The sequence below is a fragment of the Phacochoerus africanus genome, chromosome 1, assembly GCF_016906955.1.
Source record: "Phacochoerus africanus isolate WHEZ1 chromosome 1, ROS_Pafr_v1, whole genome shotgun sequence".
Lineage (NCBI taxonomy): Eukaryota > Metazoa > Chordata > Mammalia > Artiodactyla > Suidae > Phacochoerus > Phacochoerus africanus.
Window position 1 is genome coordinate 124,402,224 of NC_062544.1, and position 20,452 is coordinate 124,422,675.

A 20,452-nucleotide genomic window follows, 5' to 3' on the forward strand; every position below is an offset into this window, starting at 1 on the left:
TGAGCCTTGGATGGGGTTTGGATGCTTTTTTATGATTTCAGAAGTGAGCACAGAGTTTACTTTGTAGCTGCTGAGTGATTTTTATCTTTTCCTGGTAAAAGGTTCAGTGTGAAGACACTGAAATATCTGTGTTCCAATTGTACTGTCTGAACTAATCATTCTTTTCCTTTTGGTTCAGTATATTGTAGAGACATGGCCTCACTAGTATTTTCAGCACAATTCCTTATTTTTTTTTTCCCCTGTAGAGTTTTTTCTTCTCTAAAAATTTCCCCAAGATAAGAAGCATTTTCCAAAGTGAGAGGTCAGTTACATCTCCCAAGTACTCTGTTATTTTAAAGATTCTCAGAGAAAAGTCTTATGTCTAATAATTGGCTACTGCAGGGTGGGAGGGGAGGTTCCCTGTCACATGGCAAGGCCACCTGTCCCATTTCCTCTGGGAAGGTGTCACCAGCCACTCTTAAGGCCATTTTCCTTTCTCAAAACCACTTGAAGCATCACCTGGACTCATGCTGTCTTCCTTTTCATTCTTTCTTCCAGCAAGAGTCCCCTGAATGGCCAGGCCAGACACTGAGCTGGAGTGTATGTGTGTGTGTGGGTGTGTGGGTATGTGTGTATGTGTATGTATGGTGGGGAGAGGACAGGACAGCTAGATGAATCAGAAACAGAACTGGCTCTGAAACAACACAGAGTCTGTGGAGGGAGGCCAGGCAGACCCACAAGTGGTTCTACGAAAGCTGTGAGGCCACGTTGGAAGCATGGAAAAGGGAGAATCCTCCATAATCTAGCACTGCCTCTTCTCATGTCTCTTGGTCTCTTCACTTAAAAGCTCTCTTTAGAGTGGATATCACCCATTTTTGCCTGCTCAGCATCCATTTCTTTTTCTGGTAATGGGCATCCTGATTTTGCCTTGGAGACAGCTCCGTGATTCAAGGCGCCGTGGTCCGCCCCTGCGAAAGCTGGGTATGTGACAGGGCTGGACCAGTCTAACTCTCTCTCTCATGGTGGCCCTCAAAAGGAGATGCAGGGATAGAGCAAGGTCAGAGCTGACTGGTCTTTCAGCCGCACCAATGACACTGGCCATGGTTCCCACTATCTGAATTTCTGGGACTCCTCTGGGTAGTAGCTTTTTCTTTCTTTCTTCTTCTTCTTCTTTTTTTTTGCCTTTTGTCTTTTGTCTTTTTAGGGCTGCACCTGCGGCATATGGAGGTTCCCAGGCTAGGGATCCGATGGGAGCTGTAGCTGCCGTCTACATCACAGCCACAGCAACGTCAGATCCAAGCCCTGTCTGTTACCTACACCACAGCTCACAGCAATGCTGGATCCTTAACCCAGTGAACGAGGCCAGGGACCGAACCCAGCATCCTCATGGATACTAGTCGGGTTCACTAGCCACTGAGCCGTGACAGGAACTCCGGTAGTAGCTTTTTCAACTATCCTATGATACAACAGCCTTCCAATACACTTAAAAAAAAAAAAAGCCCTTAAATACCTGGAGTCCATTTCTGTTGTTTGCCTATAAAGAACTCTTACAGAACATTTCGATAACAGGGGTGGCTATGCCGGTATGGGAACAGGGAGTATATGGGAAATCTCTGTACATCCTTCTCAAAGTGGTCATAAGCCTAAAACTGTTATTAAAAAAAAAAAAAAAAAAAAAAGCTCCAGGCAGGATGGGAGGAAGAGGAGGAAGCTGTGATGAAATTCTGCTCATAGAAACTTAAATCAGCTACTAGTCCAGAATTGCACAAGGAGAACTGTTCTAGGCACTAGAAGGTTTCAAAGGGTTGTCTTCAGGGGGTTAAAGTCTTGTTACTGAGATAGGACAAAAACATGAGAAGTTAAATAAAAACAAAAGATGTAACTTCCAAAACTGTGAGATAAGTAAAGGGAATTAAGTAGAAAAAATTCACACACACACACAAACGCATACTTGCACAGTGCCACCCCCCACCCCCCCGCCCCTGCCAAACTCTTTTGGACATGAGAAACCAGGACTCCTAGTTCTTTTCTAAGACCTACTAATGTGCCCTCCACAAAATAAGCACTCAGTCGATAGTGCTCAGCTGATACTCTGAGGAAAAGTCTGTCAGGGTAAAGTGGCTTCTGTCACTTCACTGTAGCTTACTGGAATGGCTGGGAATAATTCCAGAATTTTGCTTTAATTCATTTAAAGGTTTTTGCTGTATCCCATAGCAGTCCTGAGAACAAAGATGACCTCTTGCTCACAGCCAGAAGGATGCAGTTTGCCTTAGAGGTACAGGCGAGCCTTGAGTAGATCTGTAGAAGGTGTAGCCTTAGAAGCTCAGGGTTGGCAGAACTTTCAGGACCATGTAGTCCTAAGAGGTGGCTGCTTTATTGTGAGTTTTCAGAGTTGGCAGTGCTTAAAATACTAGTCAGTACTTATAGACAGCACAGTAACTGGGGAAATACCTTTAGTTATGAAATTAAAGTTGACTCATATTGTGACATCTTTCAGAGTACAGCAAAATTATTTTTTGGCAAATCGAATTATAGTGTACATGCTCTGATGGAGCTTGTAAATTAAAAAGAGGCAATGGCAGATTCCTTTGTAAACTGAAAAATCCTGATGCAAAAAGCAAACAAACCAAAAAAAAAAAAAAAGAGTGGGGAGATTTTCAAGGACACATTACCATTTCTGGGTTTTTCCTTAACTGCCCAGGAAAGCAACAATACTATTTCTATATTACCAATGTATTCTTAATATAAATATCTGTATCTACATATACACAGATCTTCTTTGCTCCATGGTTAATAAACAGTCCCAACTGGGAAAGCCCAAAGTACATCAAAAAGGAAATTCTGCAGGTCTTAGAGTCTGAGTTACATGAACATCCATGAAACAATGTCTATAGCGATTTGCGTTCAAAAAAAAAAAAAAAAAAAAAAGGGAAAGGAAGTTGAGGAACAACACGAAGAGTTTGGTTATTGGAAAAGTCTATGTAGAAAGATATGTTTAGACTGTTAAGTATAATTACTGGGGTCTGAAAGCCTCAGATGTCAAGAAGAGTGGAATGCTCTTCTCCAGGTAATTCAAAATCAAACATGTTAAACAATGAAAACATGTAAAAAGTCCAAGTAAATTCTGACTTTTCTTAAAATGACTACTTTGTGTGTTCAGAAACAGGAAATTCTTCCTAACCAGTGTTAATGTCCTTAGTGCCATAACCAGGCATATGCCTGCTTCCTTCCAGGGCTCCTTCATCACCGGCGGGGGTGGGAGTTTACTGCCCCTACGTCTTTTACATATTTCTGTATTGTTACAATGAAAAAATAACAAGCATGCATTGATTTTTAGAATTTTAAAGTGATGTAAAAATAGGACAAGGAAGACAAGGGAGTGCTCTGGGTACTGGAAATGTTCTATACCCCTCTGAATGGTGGTGGCATGGACATAATATATAGAAGTTCACTAGTTAAATGCTTGAGCTTTGTGCACTGTGGGTAAACTATAGCAATTAAAAGCATTCATTAGTCCTATCAAATCTTTAAAAATGATGGCTCTTAAGACTGATATTAAAGTTGAAGCGTTACCTGCACCAGTACAAAAAATCTTTTTTTCCATCTCTTCCAGACATTCTTACCGATGGCCCATAAATACCTAAAGGAAAGAAGAAAGACCAGAGATGCATTAATGCTTGAGCAAGTGTGCTGTTTAACTGTCTTTACCTTGAAGTTGGGTGCTCATAAACAAGGACATATGCATGGCTTGGGAACAGAAAGCACATTCTGCTGCTGTGAGGTTGAGGATAAGGAACAGCAGGCACGATTTACTTTCACTTATAGAAGGAAATGTGGCCCATCATCAGACTTGACAGATTCCTTGACTGCACCTTGACAGATTCCAGAAAGCACCTTGGAAAATGTTACCTTGTGCCTTAATTTGTTTATGTGCTAGAAGTCTTGTAGGTAGGGAAACTCCTGAAAGCTGTTGCACAGGAGAGAAAAAAAAAGTGCTAAATCTTACAACTCCAACTCTTTCTCTTCTTGTCAAGTCTCATTCAGGAAAATCTTGCCTCATTTGCTTTTCAGTAATTCTGGCAAACACAGGTACACTACAGAAAGGAAGTTTCAAGTAAACATAGAAAGTTCTCTTTACAACCCTCCCTCTCCCCCAAATGCTCTTCTGTTGGTGGAAATTAATCTTTAGAGAGAATTTTTTAAAAGATTTTAAATTAATTAATTAATTAATTAATTTTGCTTTTTAGGGCTCCACCTGGGGCATATGGAGTTTCCCAGGCTAGGGGTCTAATGGAAGCTACAGCTGCCAGTCTATGCCTTAGCCACATCAATGCAGGATCTGAGCCTCATCTGCGACTGACACCACAGCTCACGGCAATGCCAGATCCTTCACCCACTGAGCAAGGCCAAGGATGGAACCCTCAACCTCACGGTTCCCAGTCAGATTCTTTTCCACTGCTCCACTGTGGGAACTCTGAGAGAAAATTTTTTTAAAAGGGGGATTAAGAAATACAAAGCCACACTTCAAAGCTATCTGAAGTTTTTATTTATTTATTTGTCTTTTTAGGGTTGCACCCATGGCATATGGAAGTTCCTAGGCTAGGGGTCCAATCTGAGCTGCAGCTGCTGGCCTACACCACAGCCACAGCAACATCAGATCCAAGCTGCATCTTCAACCTACACCACAGCTCACAGCAATGTTGGATCCTTAACCCACTGATTGAGGCCAGGTATAGAACCCTCATCCTAATGGATACTAGTTGGGTTCGTTGCTGCTGAACCATGACGGGAACTCCTATCTGAAGCTTTTATGATCAGTGTTACTAATTCATTCATCAGTTATTCCATTGACCTTGTGGATGACACACGTTGAATTGGCATTGATCAAGGAAGTGAGGCTGCTGGTTTTGAGGCTCTACTAGATCAAATGAGGAGAGATCTGGTCATACTCAAATCCTTTCTAATCCTCGAGTTCCAACACTTTACCTGCTATCAAAAACCATCTGTACAACTTCCAAATCCTCACTTCACCTGGAATCAGACATAATTTCCACTTTGGAATATAATGAAGAATGTACCTAATTAAAGTGTACACTGTTTGACAAATATCAGGGCCTCTTAGGAGTGGCTGGTAGCTAAAGTACTTCCGTTTTGGACCAGAGACCCAAGTCACTTGGGTCCTTCTGCTTCTTCAGGCTTACTCACTCCTCAGTCAACAAGGACAGCTGTAAAGTTGCTTATGCTGATCAGACCTCTACTCTTTCAGTCCCAGACCACACTTACTGCCATGGACAACCAAAGACGAAGCTCAACCCTCCTCCCCCGCTTTTTAGGGCCGAATCTGCGTCATATGGAAGTTCCCAGGCTAGGGGTTGAATTGGAGCTGCAGCTGAGGTCTACATCACAGCCACAAGCAATGCCAGATCCAAGCCACATCTGCAAGCTGCACTACAGCTTGTGGCAGCACCAGATCCTTGACCCACTGAGAGAGGCCAGGGATCAAAGCTGCATCCTCACAGAAACAATGTTAGGTTTGTAACCTCCCGAGCCACAGTGGGAAGGAACTCCCAAAGATGAAACTCTTCATGGGTTTCACTAGAATGATTTTCATCCTCCTCCTGGCTGTGAGACTGATCCTACCATCTGCAATTCTAGCATGAATTTCCCTGCTGAAATTCCTTCAGTGAATCTCCCCTGCTTACACAAAAGGAGCCCTCATGTTTGGCCATTCACCTGTACTTTCACGATTTATTCCAAATCAGTCCATCTATTGTATGATTGACTTGCCTTTTTTCTTTAAATTGATTTAACATGGACTCAATTTGTTTTGAAAGGAAATTTTATATTGTAGCTTTGATATACTCATATTATATAACATACATTAAAATACATAAATAACTGTTTAACTAATATATGCTTGTCTGTGTATCACTGAACAATCTCATGTACCATCAGTGGTAAGAATATACTCGGGGAAACCTTCACCAAAAGAGACCAAATGGAGCATCCTGACCTGGTCTAAAAATGTCTTTGTTTCCTGGCTATGCTTCACTTTCTAAATTCAGCTTCTACCCTGAGATTATCTGCAATTTCTGACCACATCATAAAGTTTCAGACCCCTATGAGTTTGCACATGTTATGGTGCCTGGCATACCTTCTCTCTGATCCTTATGTTAAAATTCATACTCTTACTTAACATCATTGCCTTTTTGGGCCCCACAAATAATTCTGCTGGAAGTTACAATGATCACACTGCTATAATTTGTTTTCGTATTCATTGCTCCTATTGGACTATGAGTTCCTTGAAGGAAGAAAACTTGTTCTTCCCCCCCCCCAAATTCTTTCTAAATTGATATATTTTGATATATGGCAGGTGGTCAATATACATTTGTTATATTTCAGATAGTTTTGAGTGCTGTGTGGTCTTGGGAAACCAGAGCAACCTTTATAAAATCCTCTGATGAGTTTCAGACATTGCATAAAGACACAGACTCCATTGCCAAGTTCTTTGAGTTTGTTCTCTGCACAACCCTAAATAGATCCTATCTATTTCTGTCTTCACTGCTATTCCCCATTTGAGCTTCCATCTACTCTACCTGGGCCACAGCAACAGGCTCCTATCTGGTCTTCCAGCTTTCACTCTAATTCCATTCATTACACAGCAGACAGAGTGATCTTTTAATGGGTTAAATAGATCATGAATACACCCATTCTAAACAAGGATGGGAAACTATGAATGGGTTTTAAGCAGGGGAGTGACACAATTATGTTTCTATTTAAGATGATACCAGTGGCTGCTCAGTGGTTAATGCACTGCAGATGGAACGGTTAAGAGGTAAATCAAGGACACTAATGAGATGGTTACAGTGGTACAGGCAAGAGAGAGGGTGGTGACTGAGGTTGAGGTCCTGGAAATGTTTGGCTGGTTGGTAAATTTATCAGCCCAGAGGCCAGCATGGTTGGCTCTGGTTACACAGATCAGCTAGGCAAGTGCTCTTAACCTTCTTGAAATAAGGCTATTATGTATCCATGGCAGAAATGGATATAAAAGGGAGCCTTAGCCAGGCCTAAGAAGAGACAGGGTTAGTGGCCTGTATGGATTAGGAGTATAATCTTTCTCACTGTTGGTGGGAATGTAAATTGGTAGAACCACTATGGAAAACAGTATGGAGGTTTCTCAGAAAACAAAAAACAGAACTACCATATTATCCAGCAATCTCACTCCTGAGCATACATCCAGACAAAACTATAATTCAAAAAGAAACATGCACCCAAACAGTACCAGCACTATTCACAATAGCCAACACATGAAAACAACTGAAATGCTCATTGACAGATGAATGGATTAAGATGTGGCACATATATACAATGGAATACTACTCAGCCATAAAAAGATTGAAATAATGCCATTTATAGCAACATGCATGCAACTAGAGATTATACTGAGTGAAGTATGTCCGAAAGAGAAAGACAAATACCATACATCACTTACATGTGCAATCTAAAATATGGCACAAATGAACCTATCTATAGAACAGAAACAGACTCACAGATACAGAGAACAAACTTGTGGTTGCCAAGGGATGGGGGGAGGGACTAGGAGTTTGGGGTTAGTAGATGTAAACTATGACATTTAGAATGGATAGGCAGTAAGGTACTGCTGTATAGCACAGGGAACTATATCCAATCTACTAGGATAGACCATGATGGAAAAGAAAATAAAATAAGAATGACTGAGTCACTTTGCTGTATAGCAGAAATTGGTATAACACTATAAATGAACTATACTTTAATAAAAAATTCAAAAAAAGAGCATACGGAGCTCCCGTTGTGGCTCATTGGTTAACAAATCCGACTAGGAACTATGAGGTTGCAGGTTCGATCCCTGGCCTCACTCAGTGGGTTAAGGATTCCGCCTTGCCATGAGCTGTGGTGTAGGTTGCAGATGAGGCTCGGATCCCATGTTGCTGTGGCTCTAGTGTAGCCCAGCAGCTACAGCTCTGATTAGACCCCTAGCCTGGTAACTTCCACATGCCATGGGTGTGGCCCTAGAAAATACAAAAAAAAAAAAAAGAAGCATAGTCTTCTCATTCTATTTCCGCTTGTTAATCTGAGATGTTGGACAAAATGTAAAACTACTTGATGCTATGGAAAATAGAGTTGGGAATGGTTTCTCTCTTGCAGAGTTGTTGTGGGGGTTAAATGGGATGATGCTGGTGAGGTATGAGTACAAGCAATGGCAGGAAATAGATGCACAATAAATTTCAGCCTATTATAAAACATCCTAGGGGAAAGCATAACATTACTACTAGTTAATAAAAGCTAAATATGTGACAAGAAATCTCCTTGGATATAAGTACCTGGGCAAATAGATGAAATAAAAGATAAATAAAGACAATGGGCAGAAAATTTCATAGTTTTAGTAATGCCTGGTAAAATTTTAACAGTCTCATACCTTTCTGGCAGCTACTACCCATTTTTTCTTTCTTCTAACTTGAACTCACATAAAGAGATGCAAAAAAACAAACACAGCTACTACAGCTAATGCGTTTAAGTTTTAACTGATTAGAATGGAAGTAGGAAGAAGAGATCACTTGAACCCATAGGATATAATTCCTATCGAATCATTATTTTTTTCCTGCATTATAAAGATATTAGTTACTTCTGGGTGAAGTCTTACTAGTCTTTTGTGTTGTGCCAGGAACTTTACATGAATTTACTATACCCACCTGGAGGGGTTAGCTTGAATCTGGAGCCATGTTGCCCAGGTTCCTGTGCGACCTTGGCCAAGTTACTGGACTTATCTCTATTTCAGTTTTCTAATTTCTACAATGGAGATAATGATTATGGTACCTTCTTCAAGAGTTGTTGTGAGGATTAAAGCAGCTAATGAAATATAAAGTCCTTAGAACAATATCTGGCACAAAGTAAGCACTTATTACTAGGTATGTCATTATGTTATTTCCTATTGACTCTTGAGGAACCTGACTTCAGAAAGTTCAAGTACATTCCCCAGGGTTCCAAGTTGGTGAGTGACATTGCCAGAACTTACACCCAGAACAGTCTGGTTCTAGAACACCCTCCTCAGCACGCTACTCTTCCTCTTACTATGGATGACAAATGTTGCTTTCTTTATTGAACTAGGAACATGACTGGATATTCCAATCAAAAAGAGAAGATTTCTGGTTGAAGGCTACCGAATGGGAAAGATGAGTGGGAACAGAGAGAAATGAACAACACTCCTTTGGAAAGTATCATTTGATTTGCAGGAAGGAGGGGCTTTCTCTCTGACATTTTCCTCAGCATTCACTGCTAATTTGGCACAAATCAGGAGGTACCAAAACCGAAAAAAAATTGAGGGCTACACTGTACCATTTCTGCTAGTCAGTTTTGGCTCTATACTTTCTTAGGTTGACGCATGCTCCTTAAACAGAATGTAAAATACCTGAAGGAGATGGAATTCTGCCACTGAAGACATATAGGGGGCTCCCCTCCCCACTCCAGCTTCTCATTCTATAGACAGATCTACCTGTGTGGGAATTAGTGGCCCTCAACTCTCTCTTTAGGCCATCTGGGTATATGGGAAGCTGGATTCACGAACAGATAAATTGGCATTCTAATGCAGTGAGAAGAAGTTTAGCCTATGGGTTGCATCTCAAACAACCTAGGTGGGAATTCTGGCCCTGCCATTAACTGTCTTTTGGCTTAGCTGCTGCATGCCTCAGTTTAATCAGTAAAGTGGGAATGGCATAGGCTCTACTCCATTTGGTTGTTTTGTTATGACTGATGGACATGATACATGTCAAATTGTTACCACAGTAACTGGCAAAGAATAAGTGCTCAGTAAATTTAGGCATTACACTCATTTGTTGCTATGCTTAGTAGTAGCAGTAGTAGTACTAGTAATAGACTACTAGTAGAAATAGTATTCCTAGTGGAAATTGCATGTTACCAACTTGGTAAAGGATTCACCTTTGGATTTGCTATTTCAATTTGGGTTCAGCTTTTGGGCACATATCTATTAGGAAATAATGCAAGGTACACATATTTGGGTTTGGAGAATCAGGTAATATTTTGAATCATGATTCTCATGTATCCTTGCTTGTAGCATTTTCATAAAACCCAGGCCTCTGGGTCACTGACAATTCTGTCATTTACTGGTGGCACTTTAATTACATGAGAGTCCAGAGCAAAGAACTGAGGTCTACAAAGAGATGATGAAGATACACTTGGATTCAGCTCAACTTCACTCCTCAGAGTCTCAAGCAAGTGTCTTTATGTCCTGTTGTCCTGGGACTACTTGGCAGAAGGGCACCCAGGATGCTTGTAACTTGGCATCTGTGTGAAAAAACGGGACCATGTTCCTTCATGTGATGTTTGTGAATATATGTGAAATACTACCTCAGCTCTATTAGGTAAGTATCTTCTGTGCTTAGTACTAGCTGTGTATATGGTGGGTACTCAATAGCTAGTCTTGGGGACATTTTATTGTATGTCTTAGGGTGTACACTATTATACCTGGGGATGAGCATCCAGTGCAGGGAGAGCTGAGTATGTGGCCCCTCAAGACATCTGCCAGAATCACCTGTCTCTTACAAAGGGGTAAAGATGGCTGAGAGGGACATGGAAACCAGGGCTGCTGAGCTTCCATTAGCCAGAAGTCAATGAAGAGCCTAGAAATGAGGAGTCAATGCTGCCTGAGTCGAAGTGGAGAGTGAGGCTCAGCCCTAAGGGTCGAGGATGCTGCAACTGTTCTCCTCTGTGTCCCTGTGTCCCTGTGTCACCATGTGCTCAGACCATACCAAGTGGTAATGAGGCAGAGCCCTTTTTTGCCAGAAATTTTTCATGAGAATTTTTTTTCTAAGAGGAGCAGTCACAATGAGACAAAAACTATTATTCCCACTAGGATGCTTCCCTCCCTTCCTTGGGGCACGAGAGAGAACAAGGAGAATGCTAAGGCTGCAGATGCCTCAGTGTTCTTGCCTCAGCCTGGCAGAAAGACTCATGGACTGAGAAAAGGTGTAAGGTACTCATGAAAGCAAATGACATCAGTGATGACAACCACCATCATTACCAATTCTTTTGTGGCAGTGCCTCTTACCAGGTATCAGATCCTGTTCCAAATGCTTTATTTACATTGATCAACTCATTTAATCCTTACAATTTTCTGAGGCAAGCATTATCATTACCCCCATTTTACGCTGAGCAAAATGAGGTCCAGAGAGGATTACATTCTAGGCAATTGACCTAATTCGAATTTAAATATAACAATAGAACAAAGAAGATAAAAATAGGATCATAAGATTATTCAATTATTTTTTTTTAAAAAAAAGCAGAAAAAGAGGAAAAGGGAATAAAGATGAGATGGGATAAATAGAAAACAAATAGCAATATGACATGAATGTAACCATATTGATGACTATATTAAATAGAAATAGGCTAAATAGGCCAATTAAAAGGAAGAGATCTTCAGGTTGGATTAAAAAAAAACTACACCCAATTGTATGCTCCCTGCAAGTAATGCGCTTTAAATCTAAAGACATAAATAGGCAAAAAATGAAAGGAGGGGAAAGGATTTATTTATTTTTTTAAATTTATTTATTTTTTCATTTTTATTTTTATTTTTTGCTATTTCTTTGGGCCGCTCCCGCGGCATATGGAGGTTCCCAGGCTAGGGGTCGAATCGGAGCTGTAGCCACCAGCCTACGCCAGAGCCACAGCAACGTGGGATCTGAGCCGAGTCTGCATCCTACACCACAGCTCACGGCAACGCCGGATCGTTAACCCACTGAGCAAGGGCAGGGACCGAACCCACAACCTCATGGTTCCTAGTCGGATTTGTTAACCACTGCGCCACGACGGGAACTCCGGAAAGGATTTATGATGCTAATATTTTTTAAAAATCTGGAGTAGCTGTACTTATTAGTGTCATGCAAAATAAATTTCAGGGCCAAGAATAATACCAGGGATAACGAAGATCATCTTGTAAGGATAAAGGAGTCAATTCATCAAGAAGATACAGTAATCTTGAATGTTTATGTATCTAATAACAGAGCTTCAAAATACATGATGCAAAGATAAGTAGAAATGTTAAGCAGAAACAAATAAATTCACAACCATGGTCAGATTTCAACACCTCTATCCTGGTAATTTATAGAAAATCAGTAAGAATTTAGCTATCAACTAACTTGATCTAACTGATTTAATGATAGAAAATAAGCCAACAGGGGAAATAAAATGGAATCATAAAAATATTCAATTAGGCCAGTTTAGGTGGTTCAGCTGAAAGTCTGTGCCAGTATGACTGGTGTCATGGAGACTTATGGAGAGAGGAGTGGAGGGTGATGGTTTTGAAGGACAAGAAGTCTTGAGCAGGAATTCCCATCATGGTGCAGTGGAAACGAATCTGACTAGGAACCATGAGGCTGTAGGTTTGATCCCTGGCCTTGCTCAGTGGGTTAATGATCCGACATTGCTGTGAGCTGTGGTGTAGGTTACAGACACGGCTCGGATCTGACGTTGCTATGGCTGTGGTGTAGGCTGGCGGCTACAGCTCTGACTAGAGACCCCTAGCCTGGGAACCTCCATATGCCTCAGGTGTGACCCTTAAAAAAAAAAAAAGTCTAGAAGAGTGGTATGGCTAAGAAGATAAGAGAAAAGGGGATTTTAAGAAGTGTGGTTAAGTCTTATAAGCTGTTTTCCCTTTAAGGCTTTTAAAACATAAATGGAAAATCAGAATTGCTTTAAATTACTCCTGCTTGGTGGACTGTGGCTCACCAAATGAATCCAAAATGGAGCCATGGGAAGCTCTGTATATTATTCAAGTTTCAGGTCCTCAGTTAAGTTAATTTCTTTCACTTCATACTGAAAGGAGGAACTCAATTCTAGACCTGGCCCAGATGCTGACTCTGACTTGGGCAAGTCTGTTCACCACTCTAAGCCTCGGTTTCCCTGTTAGTAAAGTGGAGATTCAATCACATTCCTTTACTCAGCAACTAATTTATTGGACTTTTACTACATGTCAGGCTCTCTACTTGCTTCTTTGAACAAAAGAGACAAGTGCCCCTGCTGACAAGGAACTTGAAGTCCAGTGGGCAAGACAGATAACAAAATAATAAATGAAGAAATAGATGTGTGAGATGACTATAAGCGCTCTGGTGAAAAGAAAGCAAAGTAAGAGACAGAGAGAGGACAAAGGTGGGCCAGGAAAGGTCTTCTGATAAGGTGCAGAGACATGCAGAAATCTTGGTGAGCTGTGTGGACTTCTGGGTAAGGAAGAAGGGGCATCCACATCAAAGGAGACAGTGAGGACAGGACACTGAGATGGGGGCGTGCTTAAAGGCTTTGGGGAGGAGCCAGGAGGCCAGAGAGGCTGGAGCAGTGATCAAGGTTGGATGGCAGTAGAGTACTTATCAGATAGGACCTTGTTGCCGTGGAAATTACACTTCTATTCAAAGGAGGTGGGAATCACTGGAGGCTTTCTAGCATTTGAGTTGCAGGATCTGACTTGTATTTTTTAAAAATGACTCAGGCTTCAGGGTGAGAAAGAGACTACAGGGGGTAAAGGGCAGCAGCGGGAGGCTTATGAGGCAAGTGCAACAAGTGAGGGGAGAAGTAAAGGAGGCCTAGATTCGAATGGTCATGTGGAGGTGGAGATGGGAGGCTGAACTTTGAGATCTGCCTTGGAGGTGGAGAGAAGAGAACTTGATGATGGATGAAATGGTAAGAGAGAGCAAAATGTCAAAGATGACTGCAAGGATCTTGGTTTGAGCAACTGAGTAAAGGGAGAGGCCATTTATTAAGATAGAGGGATTAGGAGTTCCCATTGTGGCTCAGTGGAAATGAATCTGACTAGTATCCATGAGGACGCAGGTTTGATCCCTGGCTTTGCTCAGTGGGTTAAGGATCTGGCGTGGCTGTGAGCTACAGTGTAGGTTGAAGTTGAAGCTCAGATCCTGCATTGCTGTGGCTGTCGTGTAGACCAGCAGCTACAGCTATAGCCTGGGAACCTCTATATGCCATGGGTGGGGCCCTAAAAGGACAAAAAAAAAAAAGAGGGATTATAATATTTAGTTCTTGGGAGGCTGTTCCAGGGATTAAATGAGATAATATATGTGAATGCACTTGCTGGACTTAACACCCTCTGGATAAAAATGATGAAAAATTAGAAAGCCACTGAGGAGCTGCTCATTCCCACATATTGCCAGTACTAATGTCATAAGGCCAAAAGGCAGTGTTAATGTTCTCACTGATACCATACTTTTCTGTTCAATAAAGTTATTCTGAATGGCCCAGGGGCTCACTGCAGAAACCGCAATCCACCAACAAGGAGTAATTCACAGGAAGTCTGATGGTTCCTTTAGGATTTAATAAACATTAAAGTAGATACAATTTACAGCCTCAACTGTGCTGCTGCTGCTGCTGCTTTTTTTTTTTTTTTTTTTTCCTTTTATGGCCACACCTGTGGCATATGGAAGTTCCTGGGCCAGGAGTTGAATCAGACCTGCAGCTGCCGGCCTACACCACAGCCATGGAAACACTGGATCTGAGCTGTGACCTATGCTCCAGCTTGTGGCAACTCCAGATCCTTAACCCACTGAGGGAGGCCAGGGATCAAACCCACATCTTCACAGAGACAAAGTCGGGTCCTTAACTTGCTGAGCCACAATGGGAACTCTTCCGCTGTGTTTCTTAAAAATTCCTTTCTCTCTCTCATTCTTGAAGCTGTTTTGATATTCCTACCCTCCTTCCCCATATAATAAGGCTTCATACAACTATTTTAGGTTTAAATTTTTAAAAAATGTAGTTCACAAACATTTTTATTTTCCTTGAATCACCCCTTGGGTAGCTAAGGGTAAGCACCCCTGATTTAGGCCACAGTGGGTCTAACAGTGTTTTTTTTTTTTTTGTCTTTTTGCTATTTCTTTGGGCCGCTCCCGCGGCATATGGAGGTTCCCAGGCTAGGGGTCGAATTGGAGCTGTAGCCACCGGCCTACGCCAGAGCCACAGCAACACTGGATCCGAGCCACGTCTGCAACCTACACCACAGCTCACGGCAACGCCGGATCGTTAACCCACTGAGCAAGGGCAGGGACCGAACCCGCAACCTCATGGTTCCTAGTCGGATTCGGTAACCACTGCGCCACGACGGGAACTCCCTGACAGTGTTTTTAAGGCATCCATTGTCCACTTCTTAAAGCTACTCCAAGCCACCCTCATGTATTTCCTGGCAGGGGTGATTTTTAAATGTCAGCCTAGTAAAATGAAATAGCGGCGGATTCTGTTAGATGAATTTCTTCTATTACCTGCAAGGTCAAGTTTGCCTGAAATATGCTAATAATGAATCAACAGAAGAACTACTTCATCCAGATTGTCTGGAGAAATGATGAGAATGTGGGAAATGGGAATGTGACCAATGAGGAAAATGATACCTATGTCAAGAGTTTGCCGTGAGGATTGAAGGAGAGTGTTTGTAAAACTCCTCGTACAGAGCTTCAAAGGGGCTTAGAAAGTGGCTTGAGCAACCCATTTTTTTTTTTAAAGCAGTTTAAGCACAGATATATTCATTCACATTTGTTTCTTTCTCTTTTGTTTGCTCTGTCCTCCTTATTTTGCCCTCTTTCCTCCTCATTTTGCCCTCTTTCCTTCCTTCCTGCTCACTCACGCTCTTATTCCTTTGACAAGTATTTACTGAGTATTTATGAGCCGGAGCATTGCTTAAGACACAAAATCTGTTCGTGTGTGCTATAGGAACCTAATGGAATTCTCAAACCCTCTGTTTTGAAACTAGGATGTTTACAATGAAGGGGGAAGAGGTATTAGGGGGAAATTCCATTAAACATTTTTGGAATATGCCAGCAATATAAGAAGAAGGAGGAGGAGTTCTCCTGTGGTGCAGCAGATTCAGGATCCTGTGTTGTTACTGCAGCAGCATGGGTCACTGCTGAGGAGTGGGTTCACCCACTGGTCTAGCAACATCCACATCCCACAGGGACAGCTCCCCCCACCCCCCAAAAAAGGAGGGAAAGGTGACCTTAGAAACATTTCAGGAACATTTCATGAGATGCTAACTTAATGGAGGTGAAGCTGACTGCCCTAAATCTGCGAATAGTTTGGCCTGAAAACAACACCATGACCATTCTCCAAATCCAAGCCCAAGTTCAGATTTAGGTACCTGGCCTCCATTTGGGAGGGGATCTTTGCTTCCTCTGCAGTTCTCCATACCTGATCCCCTCCAAGGCCCTGACAGGGAAGTATCTACCTCTCACTGGAAGCTTGAGCTTTCTTTGCTCCCTAGAACTCTGAGGTTCTAAGGCCAGGGCGCTGTCCTTTACTCTCTGACCACCTGCTGCTTCCGTCCACTCAGCTGCTGGGCTGCGTGCTCCCCATCCTCATCACACCCTCTTGGACCTCTCACGTGCTTCTGTTTAAACCTGTCTTAATCAGGGGCTAGTCTCTGGTAGAGGGTTTCTAAACTCGCCAAATCTCTAGCACATAGCCAAGCTTCAATTTTCATGAAAGTTTTATCACTTTTAGCCTTCTTATAAACACAAACACCCCCAAAGAGACTGAGACATTTCTCTAACAGGAGGGGTTAAGCAGAATGTAGCTGATTGACAAATGTTTCTTGCAGAATCCTTGGAAAACAATCCATTGCCTTCCATTGGTGAAACATTCCTCCATTCAGAGTTAAAAGGCCCAATGCCTTTCTAAGTGGTCACATTTTTTGTGATGGTAGGGTCCAAGCAATTTAGTTCAATAGGCCAAGGCCCAGCATAGACCCCAGCTGTCAATAAACACTTTCTATATAAATCGTTGCCTTGAGTGGTACAATAAAACTACCTATTCTTTTTATCCTACTTGAAATTACTTCATTGGCCACTCCTCTCAAACCTTAAAGAACTGAAGACAATCATAAATTTTCTACTTCTCAGTTAATTTAAATGCTACGCTAAACACTAAAACTGATTCAATGTGAATTGATTGTTTGAAGGTCGCCTACGGCAACTGCTCACACCTCCTGATGTGGTTGCTGATGAAGGTGTGAGTGTAGGATTCTCAAAGACCTGGATGTTTCTAAGAAGGTATGGGAAACCAATCAAACTCCCTACGCCAGAATCGCCCTGCATGCTTCTAGGAAGGTTTTGAATTGTATGGGAAATCCCATTAGAAAAGAATAAAGAAATAACTCTATCCTGACAGTTTAGCAACAATGCAAATATGGTAATCATGAGAACTGAGGAACTTAGTGTAAATATCAAAGGCATGCATTTGAATAATCCCTCATATATTTCTTTGTAATTTCTTCCATGTAGTTCTTGGGAGATCAGTTTTGATTTTTGAAATGAATGGAGGTGTGTCTGAAACCACCACTCGGAGAAGGAACACTTACCCAGAATGCTTCATGTTTTGAGGCTTATCCATTCGGACAGCAAGTTTGATTTTGAGGTCTTGATCGGGGCAGTTTTTGGAGACTGTCATTTTGTGCCACTCTGACTGTTTGGGGCTGTTTGGGGTGGGGTGAAGAATAACCTGCAGGGAAAAAGGACAAACATCTTAGCTGGAAGACAGAAACACTGTTATGGACAGGTTTCCACAGATGAGAAAGCTGGCTGTTGAGAACTGAGCATCTCATCCAGGTTTCAAAGCCAGTGGGAAGACAGGCAAACAAAGTGGAGGCCTGAGCCTCAAACTCAGACCCCAGGCTCCACTTACCAACCGCGGCTGGCTCATGGCTCATGCTGAGCAGCTGGCATGAGGACAGAAACGGCATTCTTTGTTCTCTTCTCTCCCTCCATGGCTAATTCTGTACAATCAAGGATCATGATGCTTGTGATCCTGCTTTTATACTTTTAAAAATTCTTGTTTAGGACATATGGTGGTTCCCAGGCTAGGGGTGGAATAAGAGCTGCAGCTGCTGGCCACAGCCACAGCCACAACCACACAAGATCCAAGCCACATCTGCAAACTACATCACAGCTCACAGAAATGCCAGATCCTTGAATTATAAAAGGAAGAAATGTCCTTCTAGATTAGAGAAACTTCTTGTCTGCTTTTTCCCATTCCCTCCAAGGCTGCAGGAGAAGATGGAAGGGACCACATGTGATGAGGAATGTGAGACTTGAGATGGGAAGGGACATGCTTAGAGACCCACTTTCAACATGATTTCACCTGGACTTGACACTTGATCACCCAGGACACAGCTCTGTCCTGGGAGAAAAGGAAGCAGACACAACTCCAAGAAGGCTTGGCTCTTAGGGAATGCCTTTTACCAGGTGCTTCAGAGATGGCGCTATGACTTGGGTCTTTTGCCTCAGTTTTCATCATCATCACAGAGGCTGTAAGTGAAGCCAGAAGGGGACCCACTTCTCCAGTAAATCTACTTTTTACCATGCAACGAAAGAGTTCTCCCTCGGGAATCACATGGGATTGAGGGAAAGTGCATTCAAGGAGTGAAGTATCTGGAAAATCCCCAAAATGAAGGGAAGAAGAACTAAATATGGGCACAACAAAAGCTGGGCCCACTATGATCTGCTTCTGGGATGGCAGCGTGCCCTAGTTTGTTGTGTGCTATTTGGGGTCTGTTTTCAAAACCTCTGCTTTCTTCCAGTGCAGGGGAAGTAGGCGCCTTTCACCTCTGCGAGGGGGCGGGAGAGGCGCAGAGGCTTGGGGTGGGCACCCCGGCCTTCCAGACTTCACCAATGTCATGAGAACTTGGCTCAAGCTTGGAGGGTAGAAACACATGGCTTCCAGAGTGACTGTGGAACAAGGCTCTGAGTAGAGCAGGAAAACATGGCAGGATAATGAATTCTTTCCTCTTTGACAGGCTTTGCTTGCATTGATTTTTGACCCCTTCTGATTCTTGGCCCAACCCTCTTGTTTCCAGTAAATTCCCTCTCTCCAATAAAAGAAAATTTGTACATTCTTGCTTAACCCAACATCTGAGCATTCTCAAGATCTAGTGATGTGATTAAAATGCAAGAAGCCCTGATTTTCCAAACTGGAGGCTGCTATATATATATATATATATTTTTTTTGATCATGCCCTACTTCAACAAAACGTTTTTAAGCAATTAGCCAAATACCCGTAAATGGATCACTACTATCAATATAAGTGTACAGCTATGAGTCAAATATATATCCATGTATCTTTTACAGGATGTCTATTTACTATGTATTAATATACTACATTATTTCACATATCATAAAACACACACAAACCTAGATGTTTTAAAAAGATTGAAAAACTGTTTTTAAATAGTTTGCTAACAATGGTGAGTTTGTACTATTATTAGCTATATTTTAAGGTACCATGTACATGTAAGGTAAGAATCAATGATACTGGATGAGAATCTGGGGTTCAAGTTGTCTTGTAAGAAATTTCATAATGTCTGGACAGATGCTTCACTCTGAGTACACCAGAACTGTTTCTATCCCGTGCCATGGATAACAGGACTCCTGCCAGCCTGACTGGGGTCAGCTCCATTATTACCATGTTGCTTGCCAGGCTTGCAACATCAGTATCATCTTCAAATCATAGCTCTTATTTGGTCATTGGCTCATTTTGAGAGGGTTAATTTGGCTAAAATTCTATCATAAAATGTGCCCATTCCTTTAACTGGCACTAGTACACTGCGCTATGCTGTAGGACACTGGAAATACATGAGTAAGTCAGGGTGCCACTGGGTCGTGGAAACCCCTCGTGTTATCCTTCAAGATAATACCCATCCCTCTGTGTCACCCTGTATCATGTTCCATATCCTGAGACTCCAGGCTTTGTGAGGTAGAGAGCGGGGTGAAGCTGACCTCTTGCCCTGAACCAGTGTGGCTGGGGGGTGACACGCCGAGAAGGAAGGAAAGGGAGGAACTGGTAAGAGAAGCCCTATCAAGGCCAGAACAACAGCAGGTAAGGCCCAGGGCCTCCTTCTGCTCCCATTCGTTTGGCAAAATCAGATCTGCCATATGGATCCTAGGAGTGTTTCCCACTAGCAATATGGTGTCCATTCCTGATGCAAATGGCCAGTCTTTACTGGCCCCTCCACAAAGACATCCTGCTCTGCATAGTTGCTTCCTGTGGAGACCTCCTCTCCAGTGTATTTGGAGAGATGAGCTCACTGCAATTCTCCTCCACTTCCATCCCCACCTACCATGTGCCCGACGGGCTGGTGACTCCTTCGCGTCGGCTATGCTGAATTATTAGGATCCTGAGGGGGGCACATGAGCCCAAGCAGTCCAGACACCTCATCTGGACATTCCAGGCTGCTAATCGAGCACTTTGCTATCTCAGCTGAGGCCCATGTGTGCTGTGCTTTGATGTGGTGATGCTGATGTGGGAACACAACCCATCCCATGCGGTAGGCTGCATGCCAGCCTGCCCCAGCTTCTCTCAGTTACCTGGGCATGCAGGCAGGTCCTGCTGGGGTCGGCTTTACCTGGTTGATTCCCTCCATCACTTAGCCTGTATATCTCTTTA

At 42.5% G+C, this 20,452-nt stretch overlaps 1 protein-coding gene across 1 annotated transcript in view; it reads right to left on the reverse strand.

Moving 5' to 3' along the window:
* CADPS (calcium dependent secretion activator) overlaps nt 1-20,452 on the reverse strand; it is a 266,034-nt gene that overhangs the window by 172,926 nt on the left and 72,656 nt on the right. Inside the window, exons 5-6 of the mRNA XM_047778450.1 lie at nt 17,372-17,511; nt 3,553-3,619 (exon numbers count right to left, since the gene is read on the reverse strand). Coding sequence (XP_047634406.1) covers nt 3,553-3,619; nt 17,372-17,511 — 207 coding nt within the window. The remainder of the gene's footprint in view (nt 1-3,552; nt 3,620-17,371; nt 17,512-20,452) is intronic.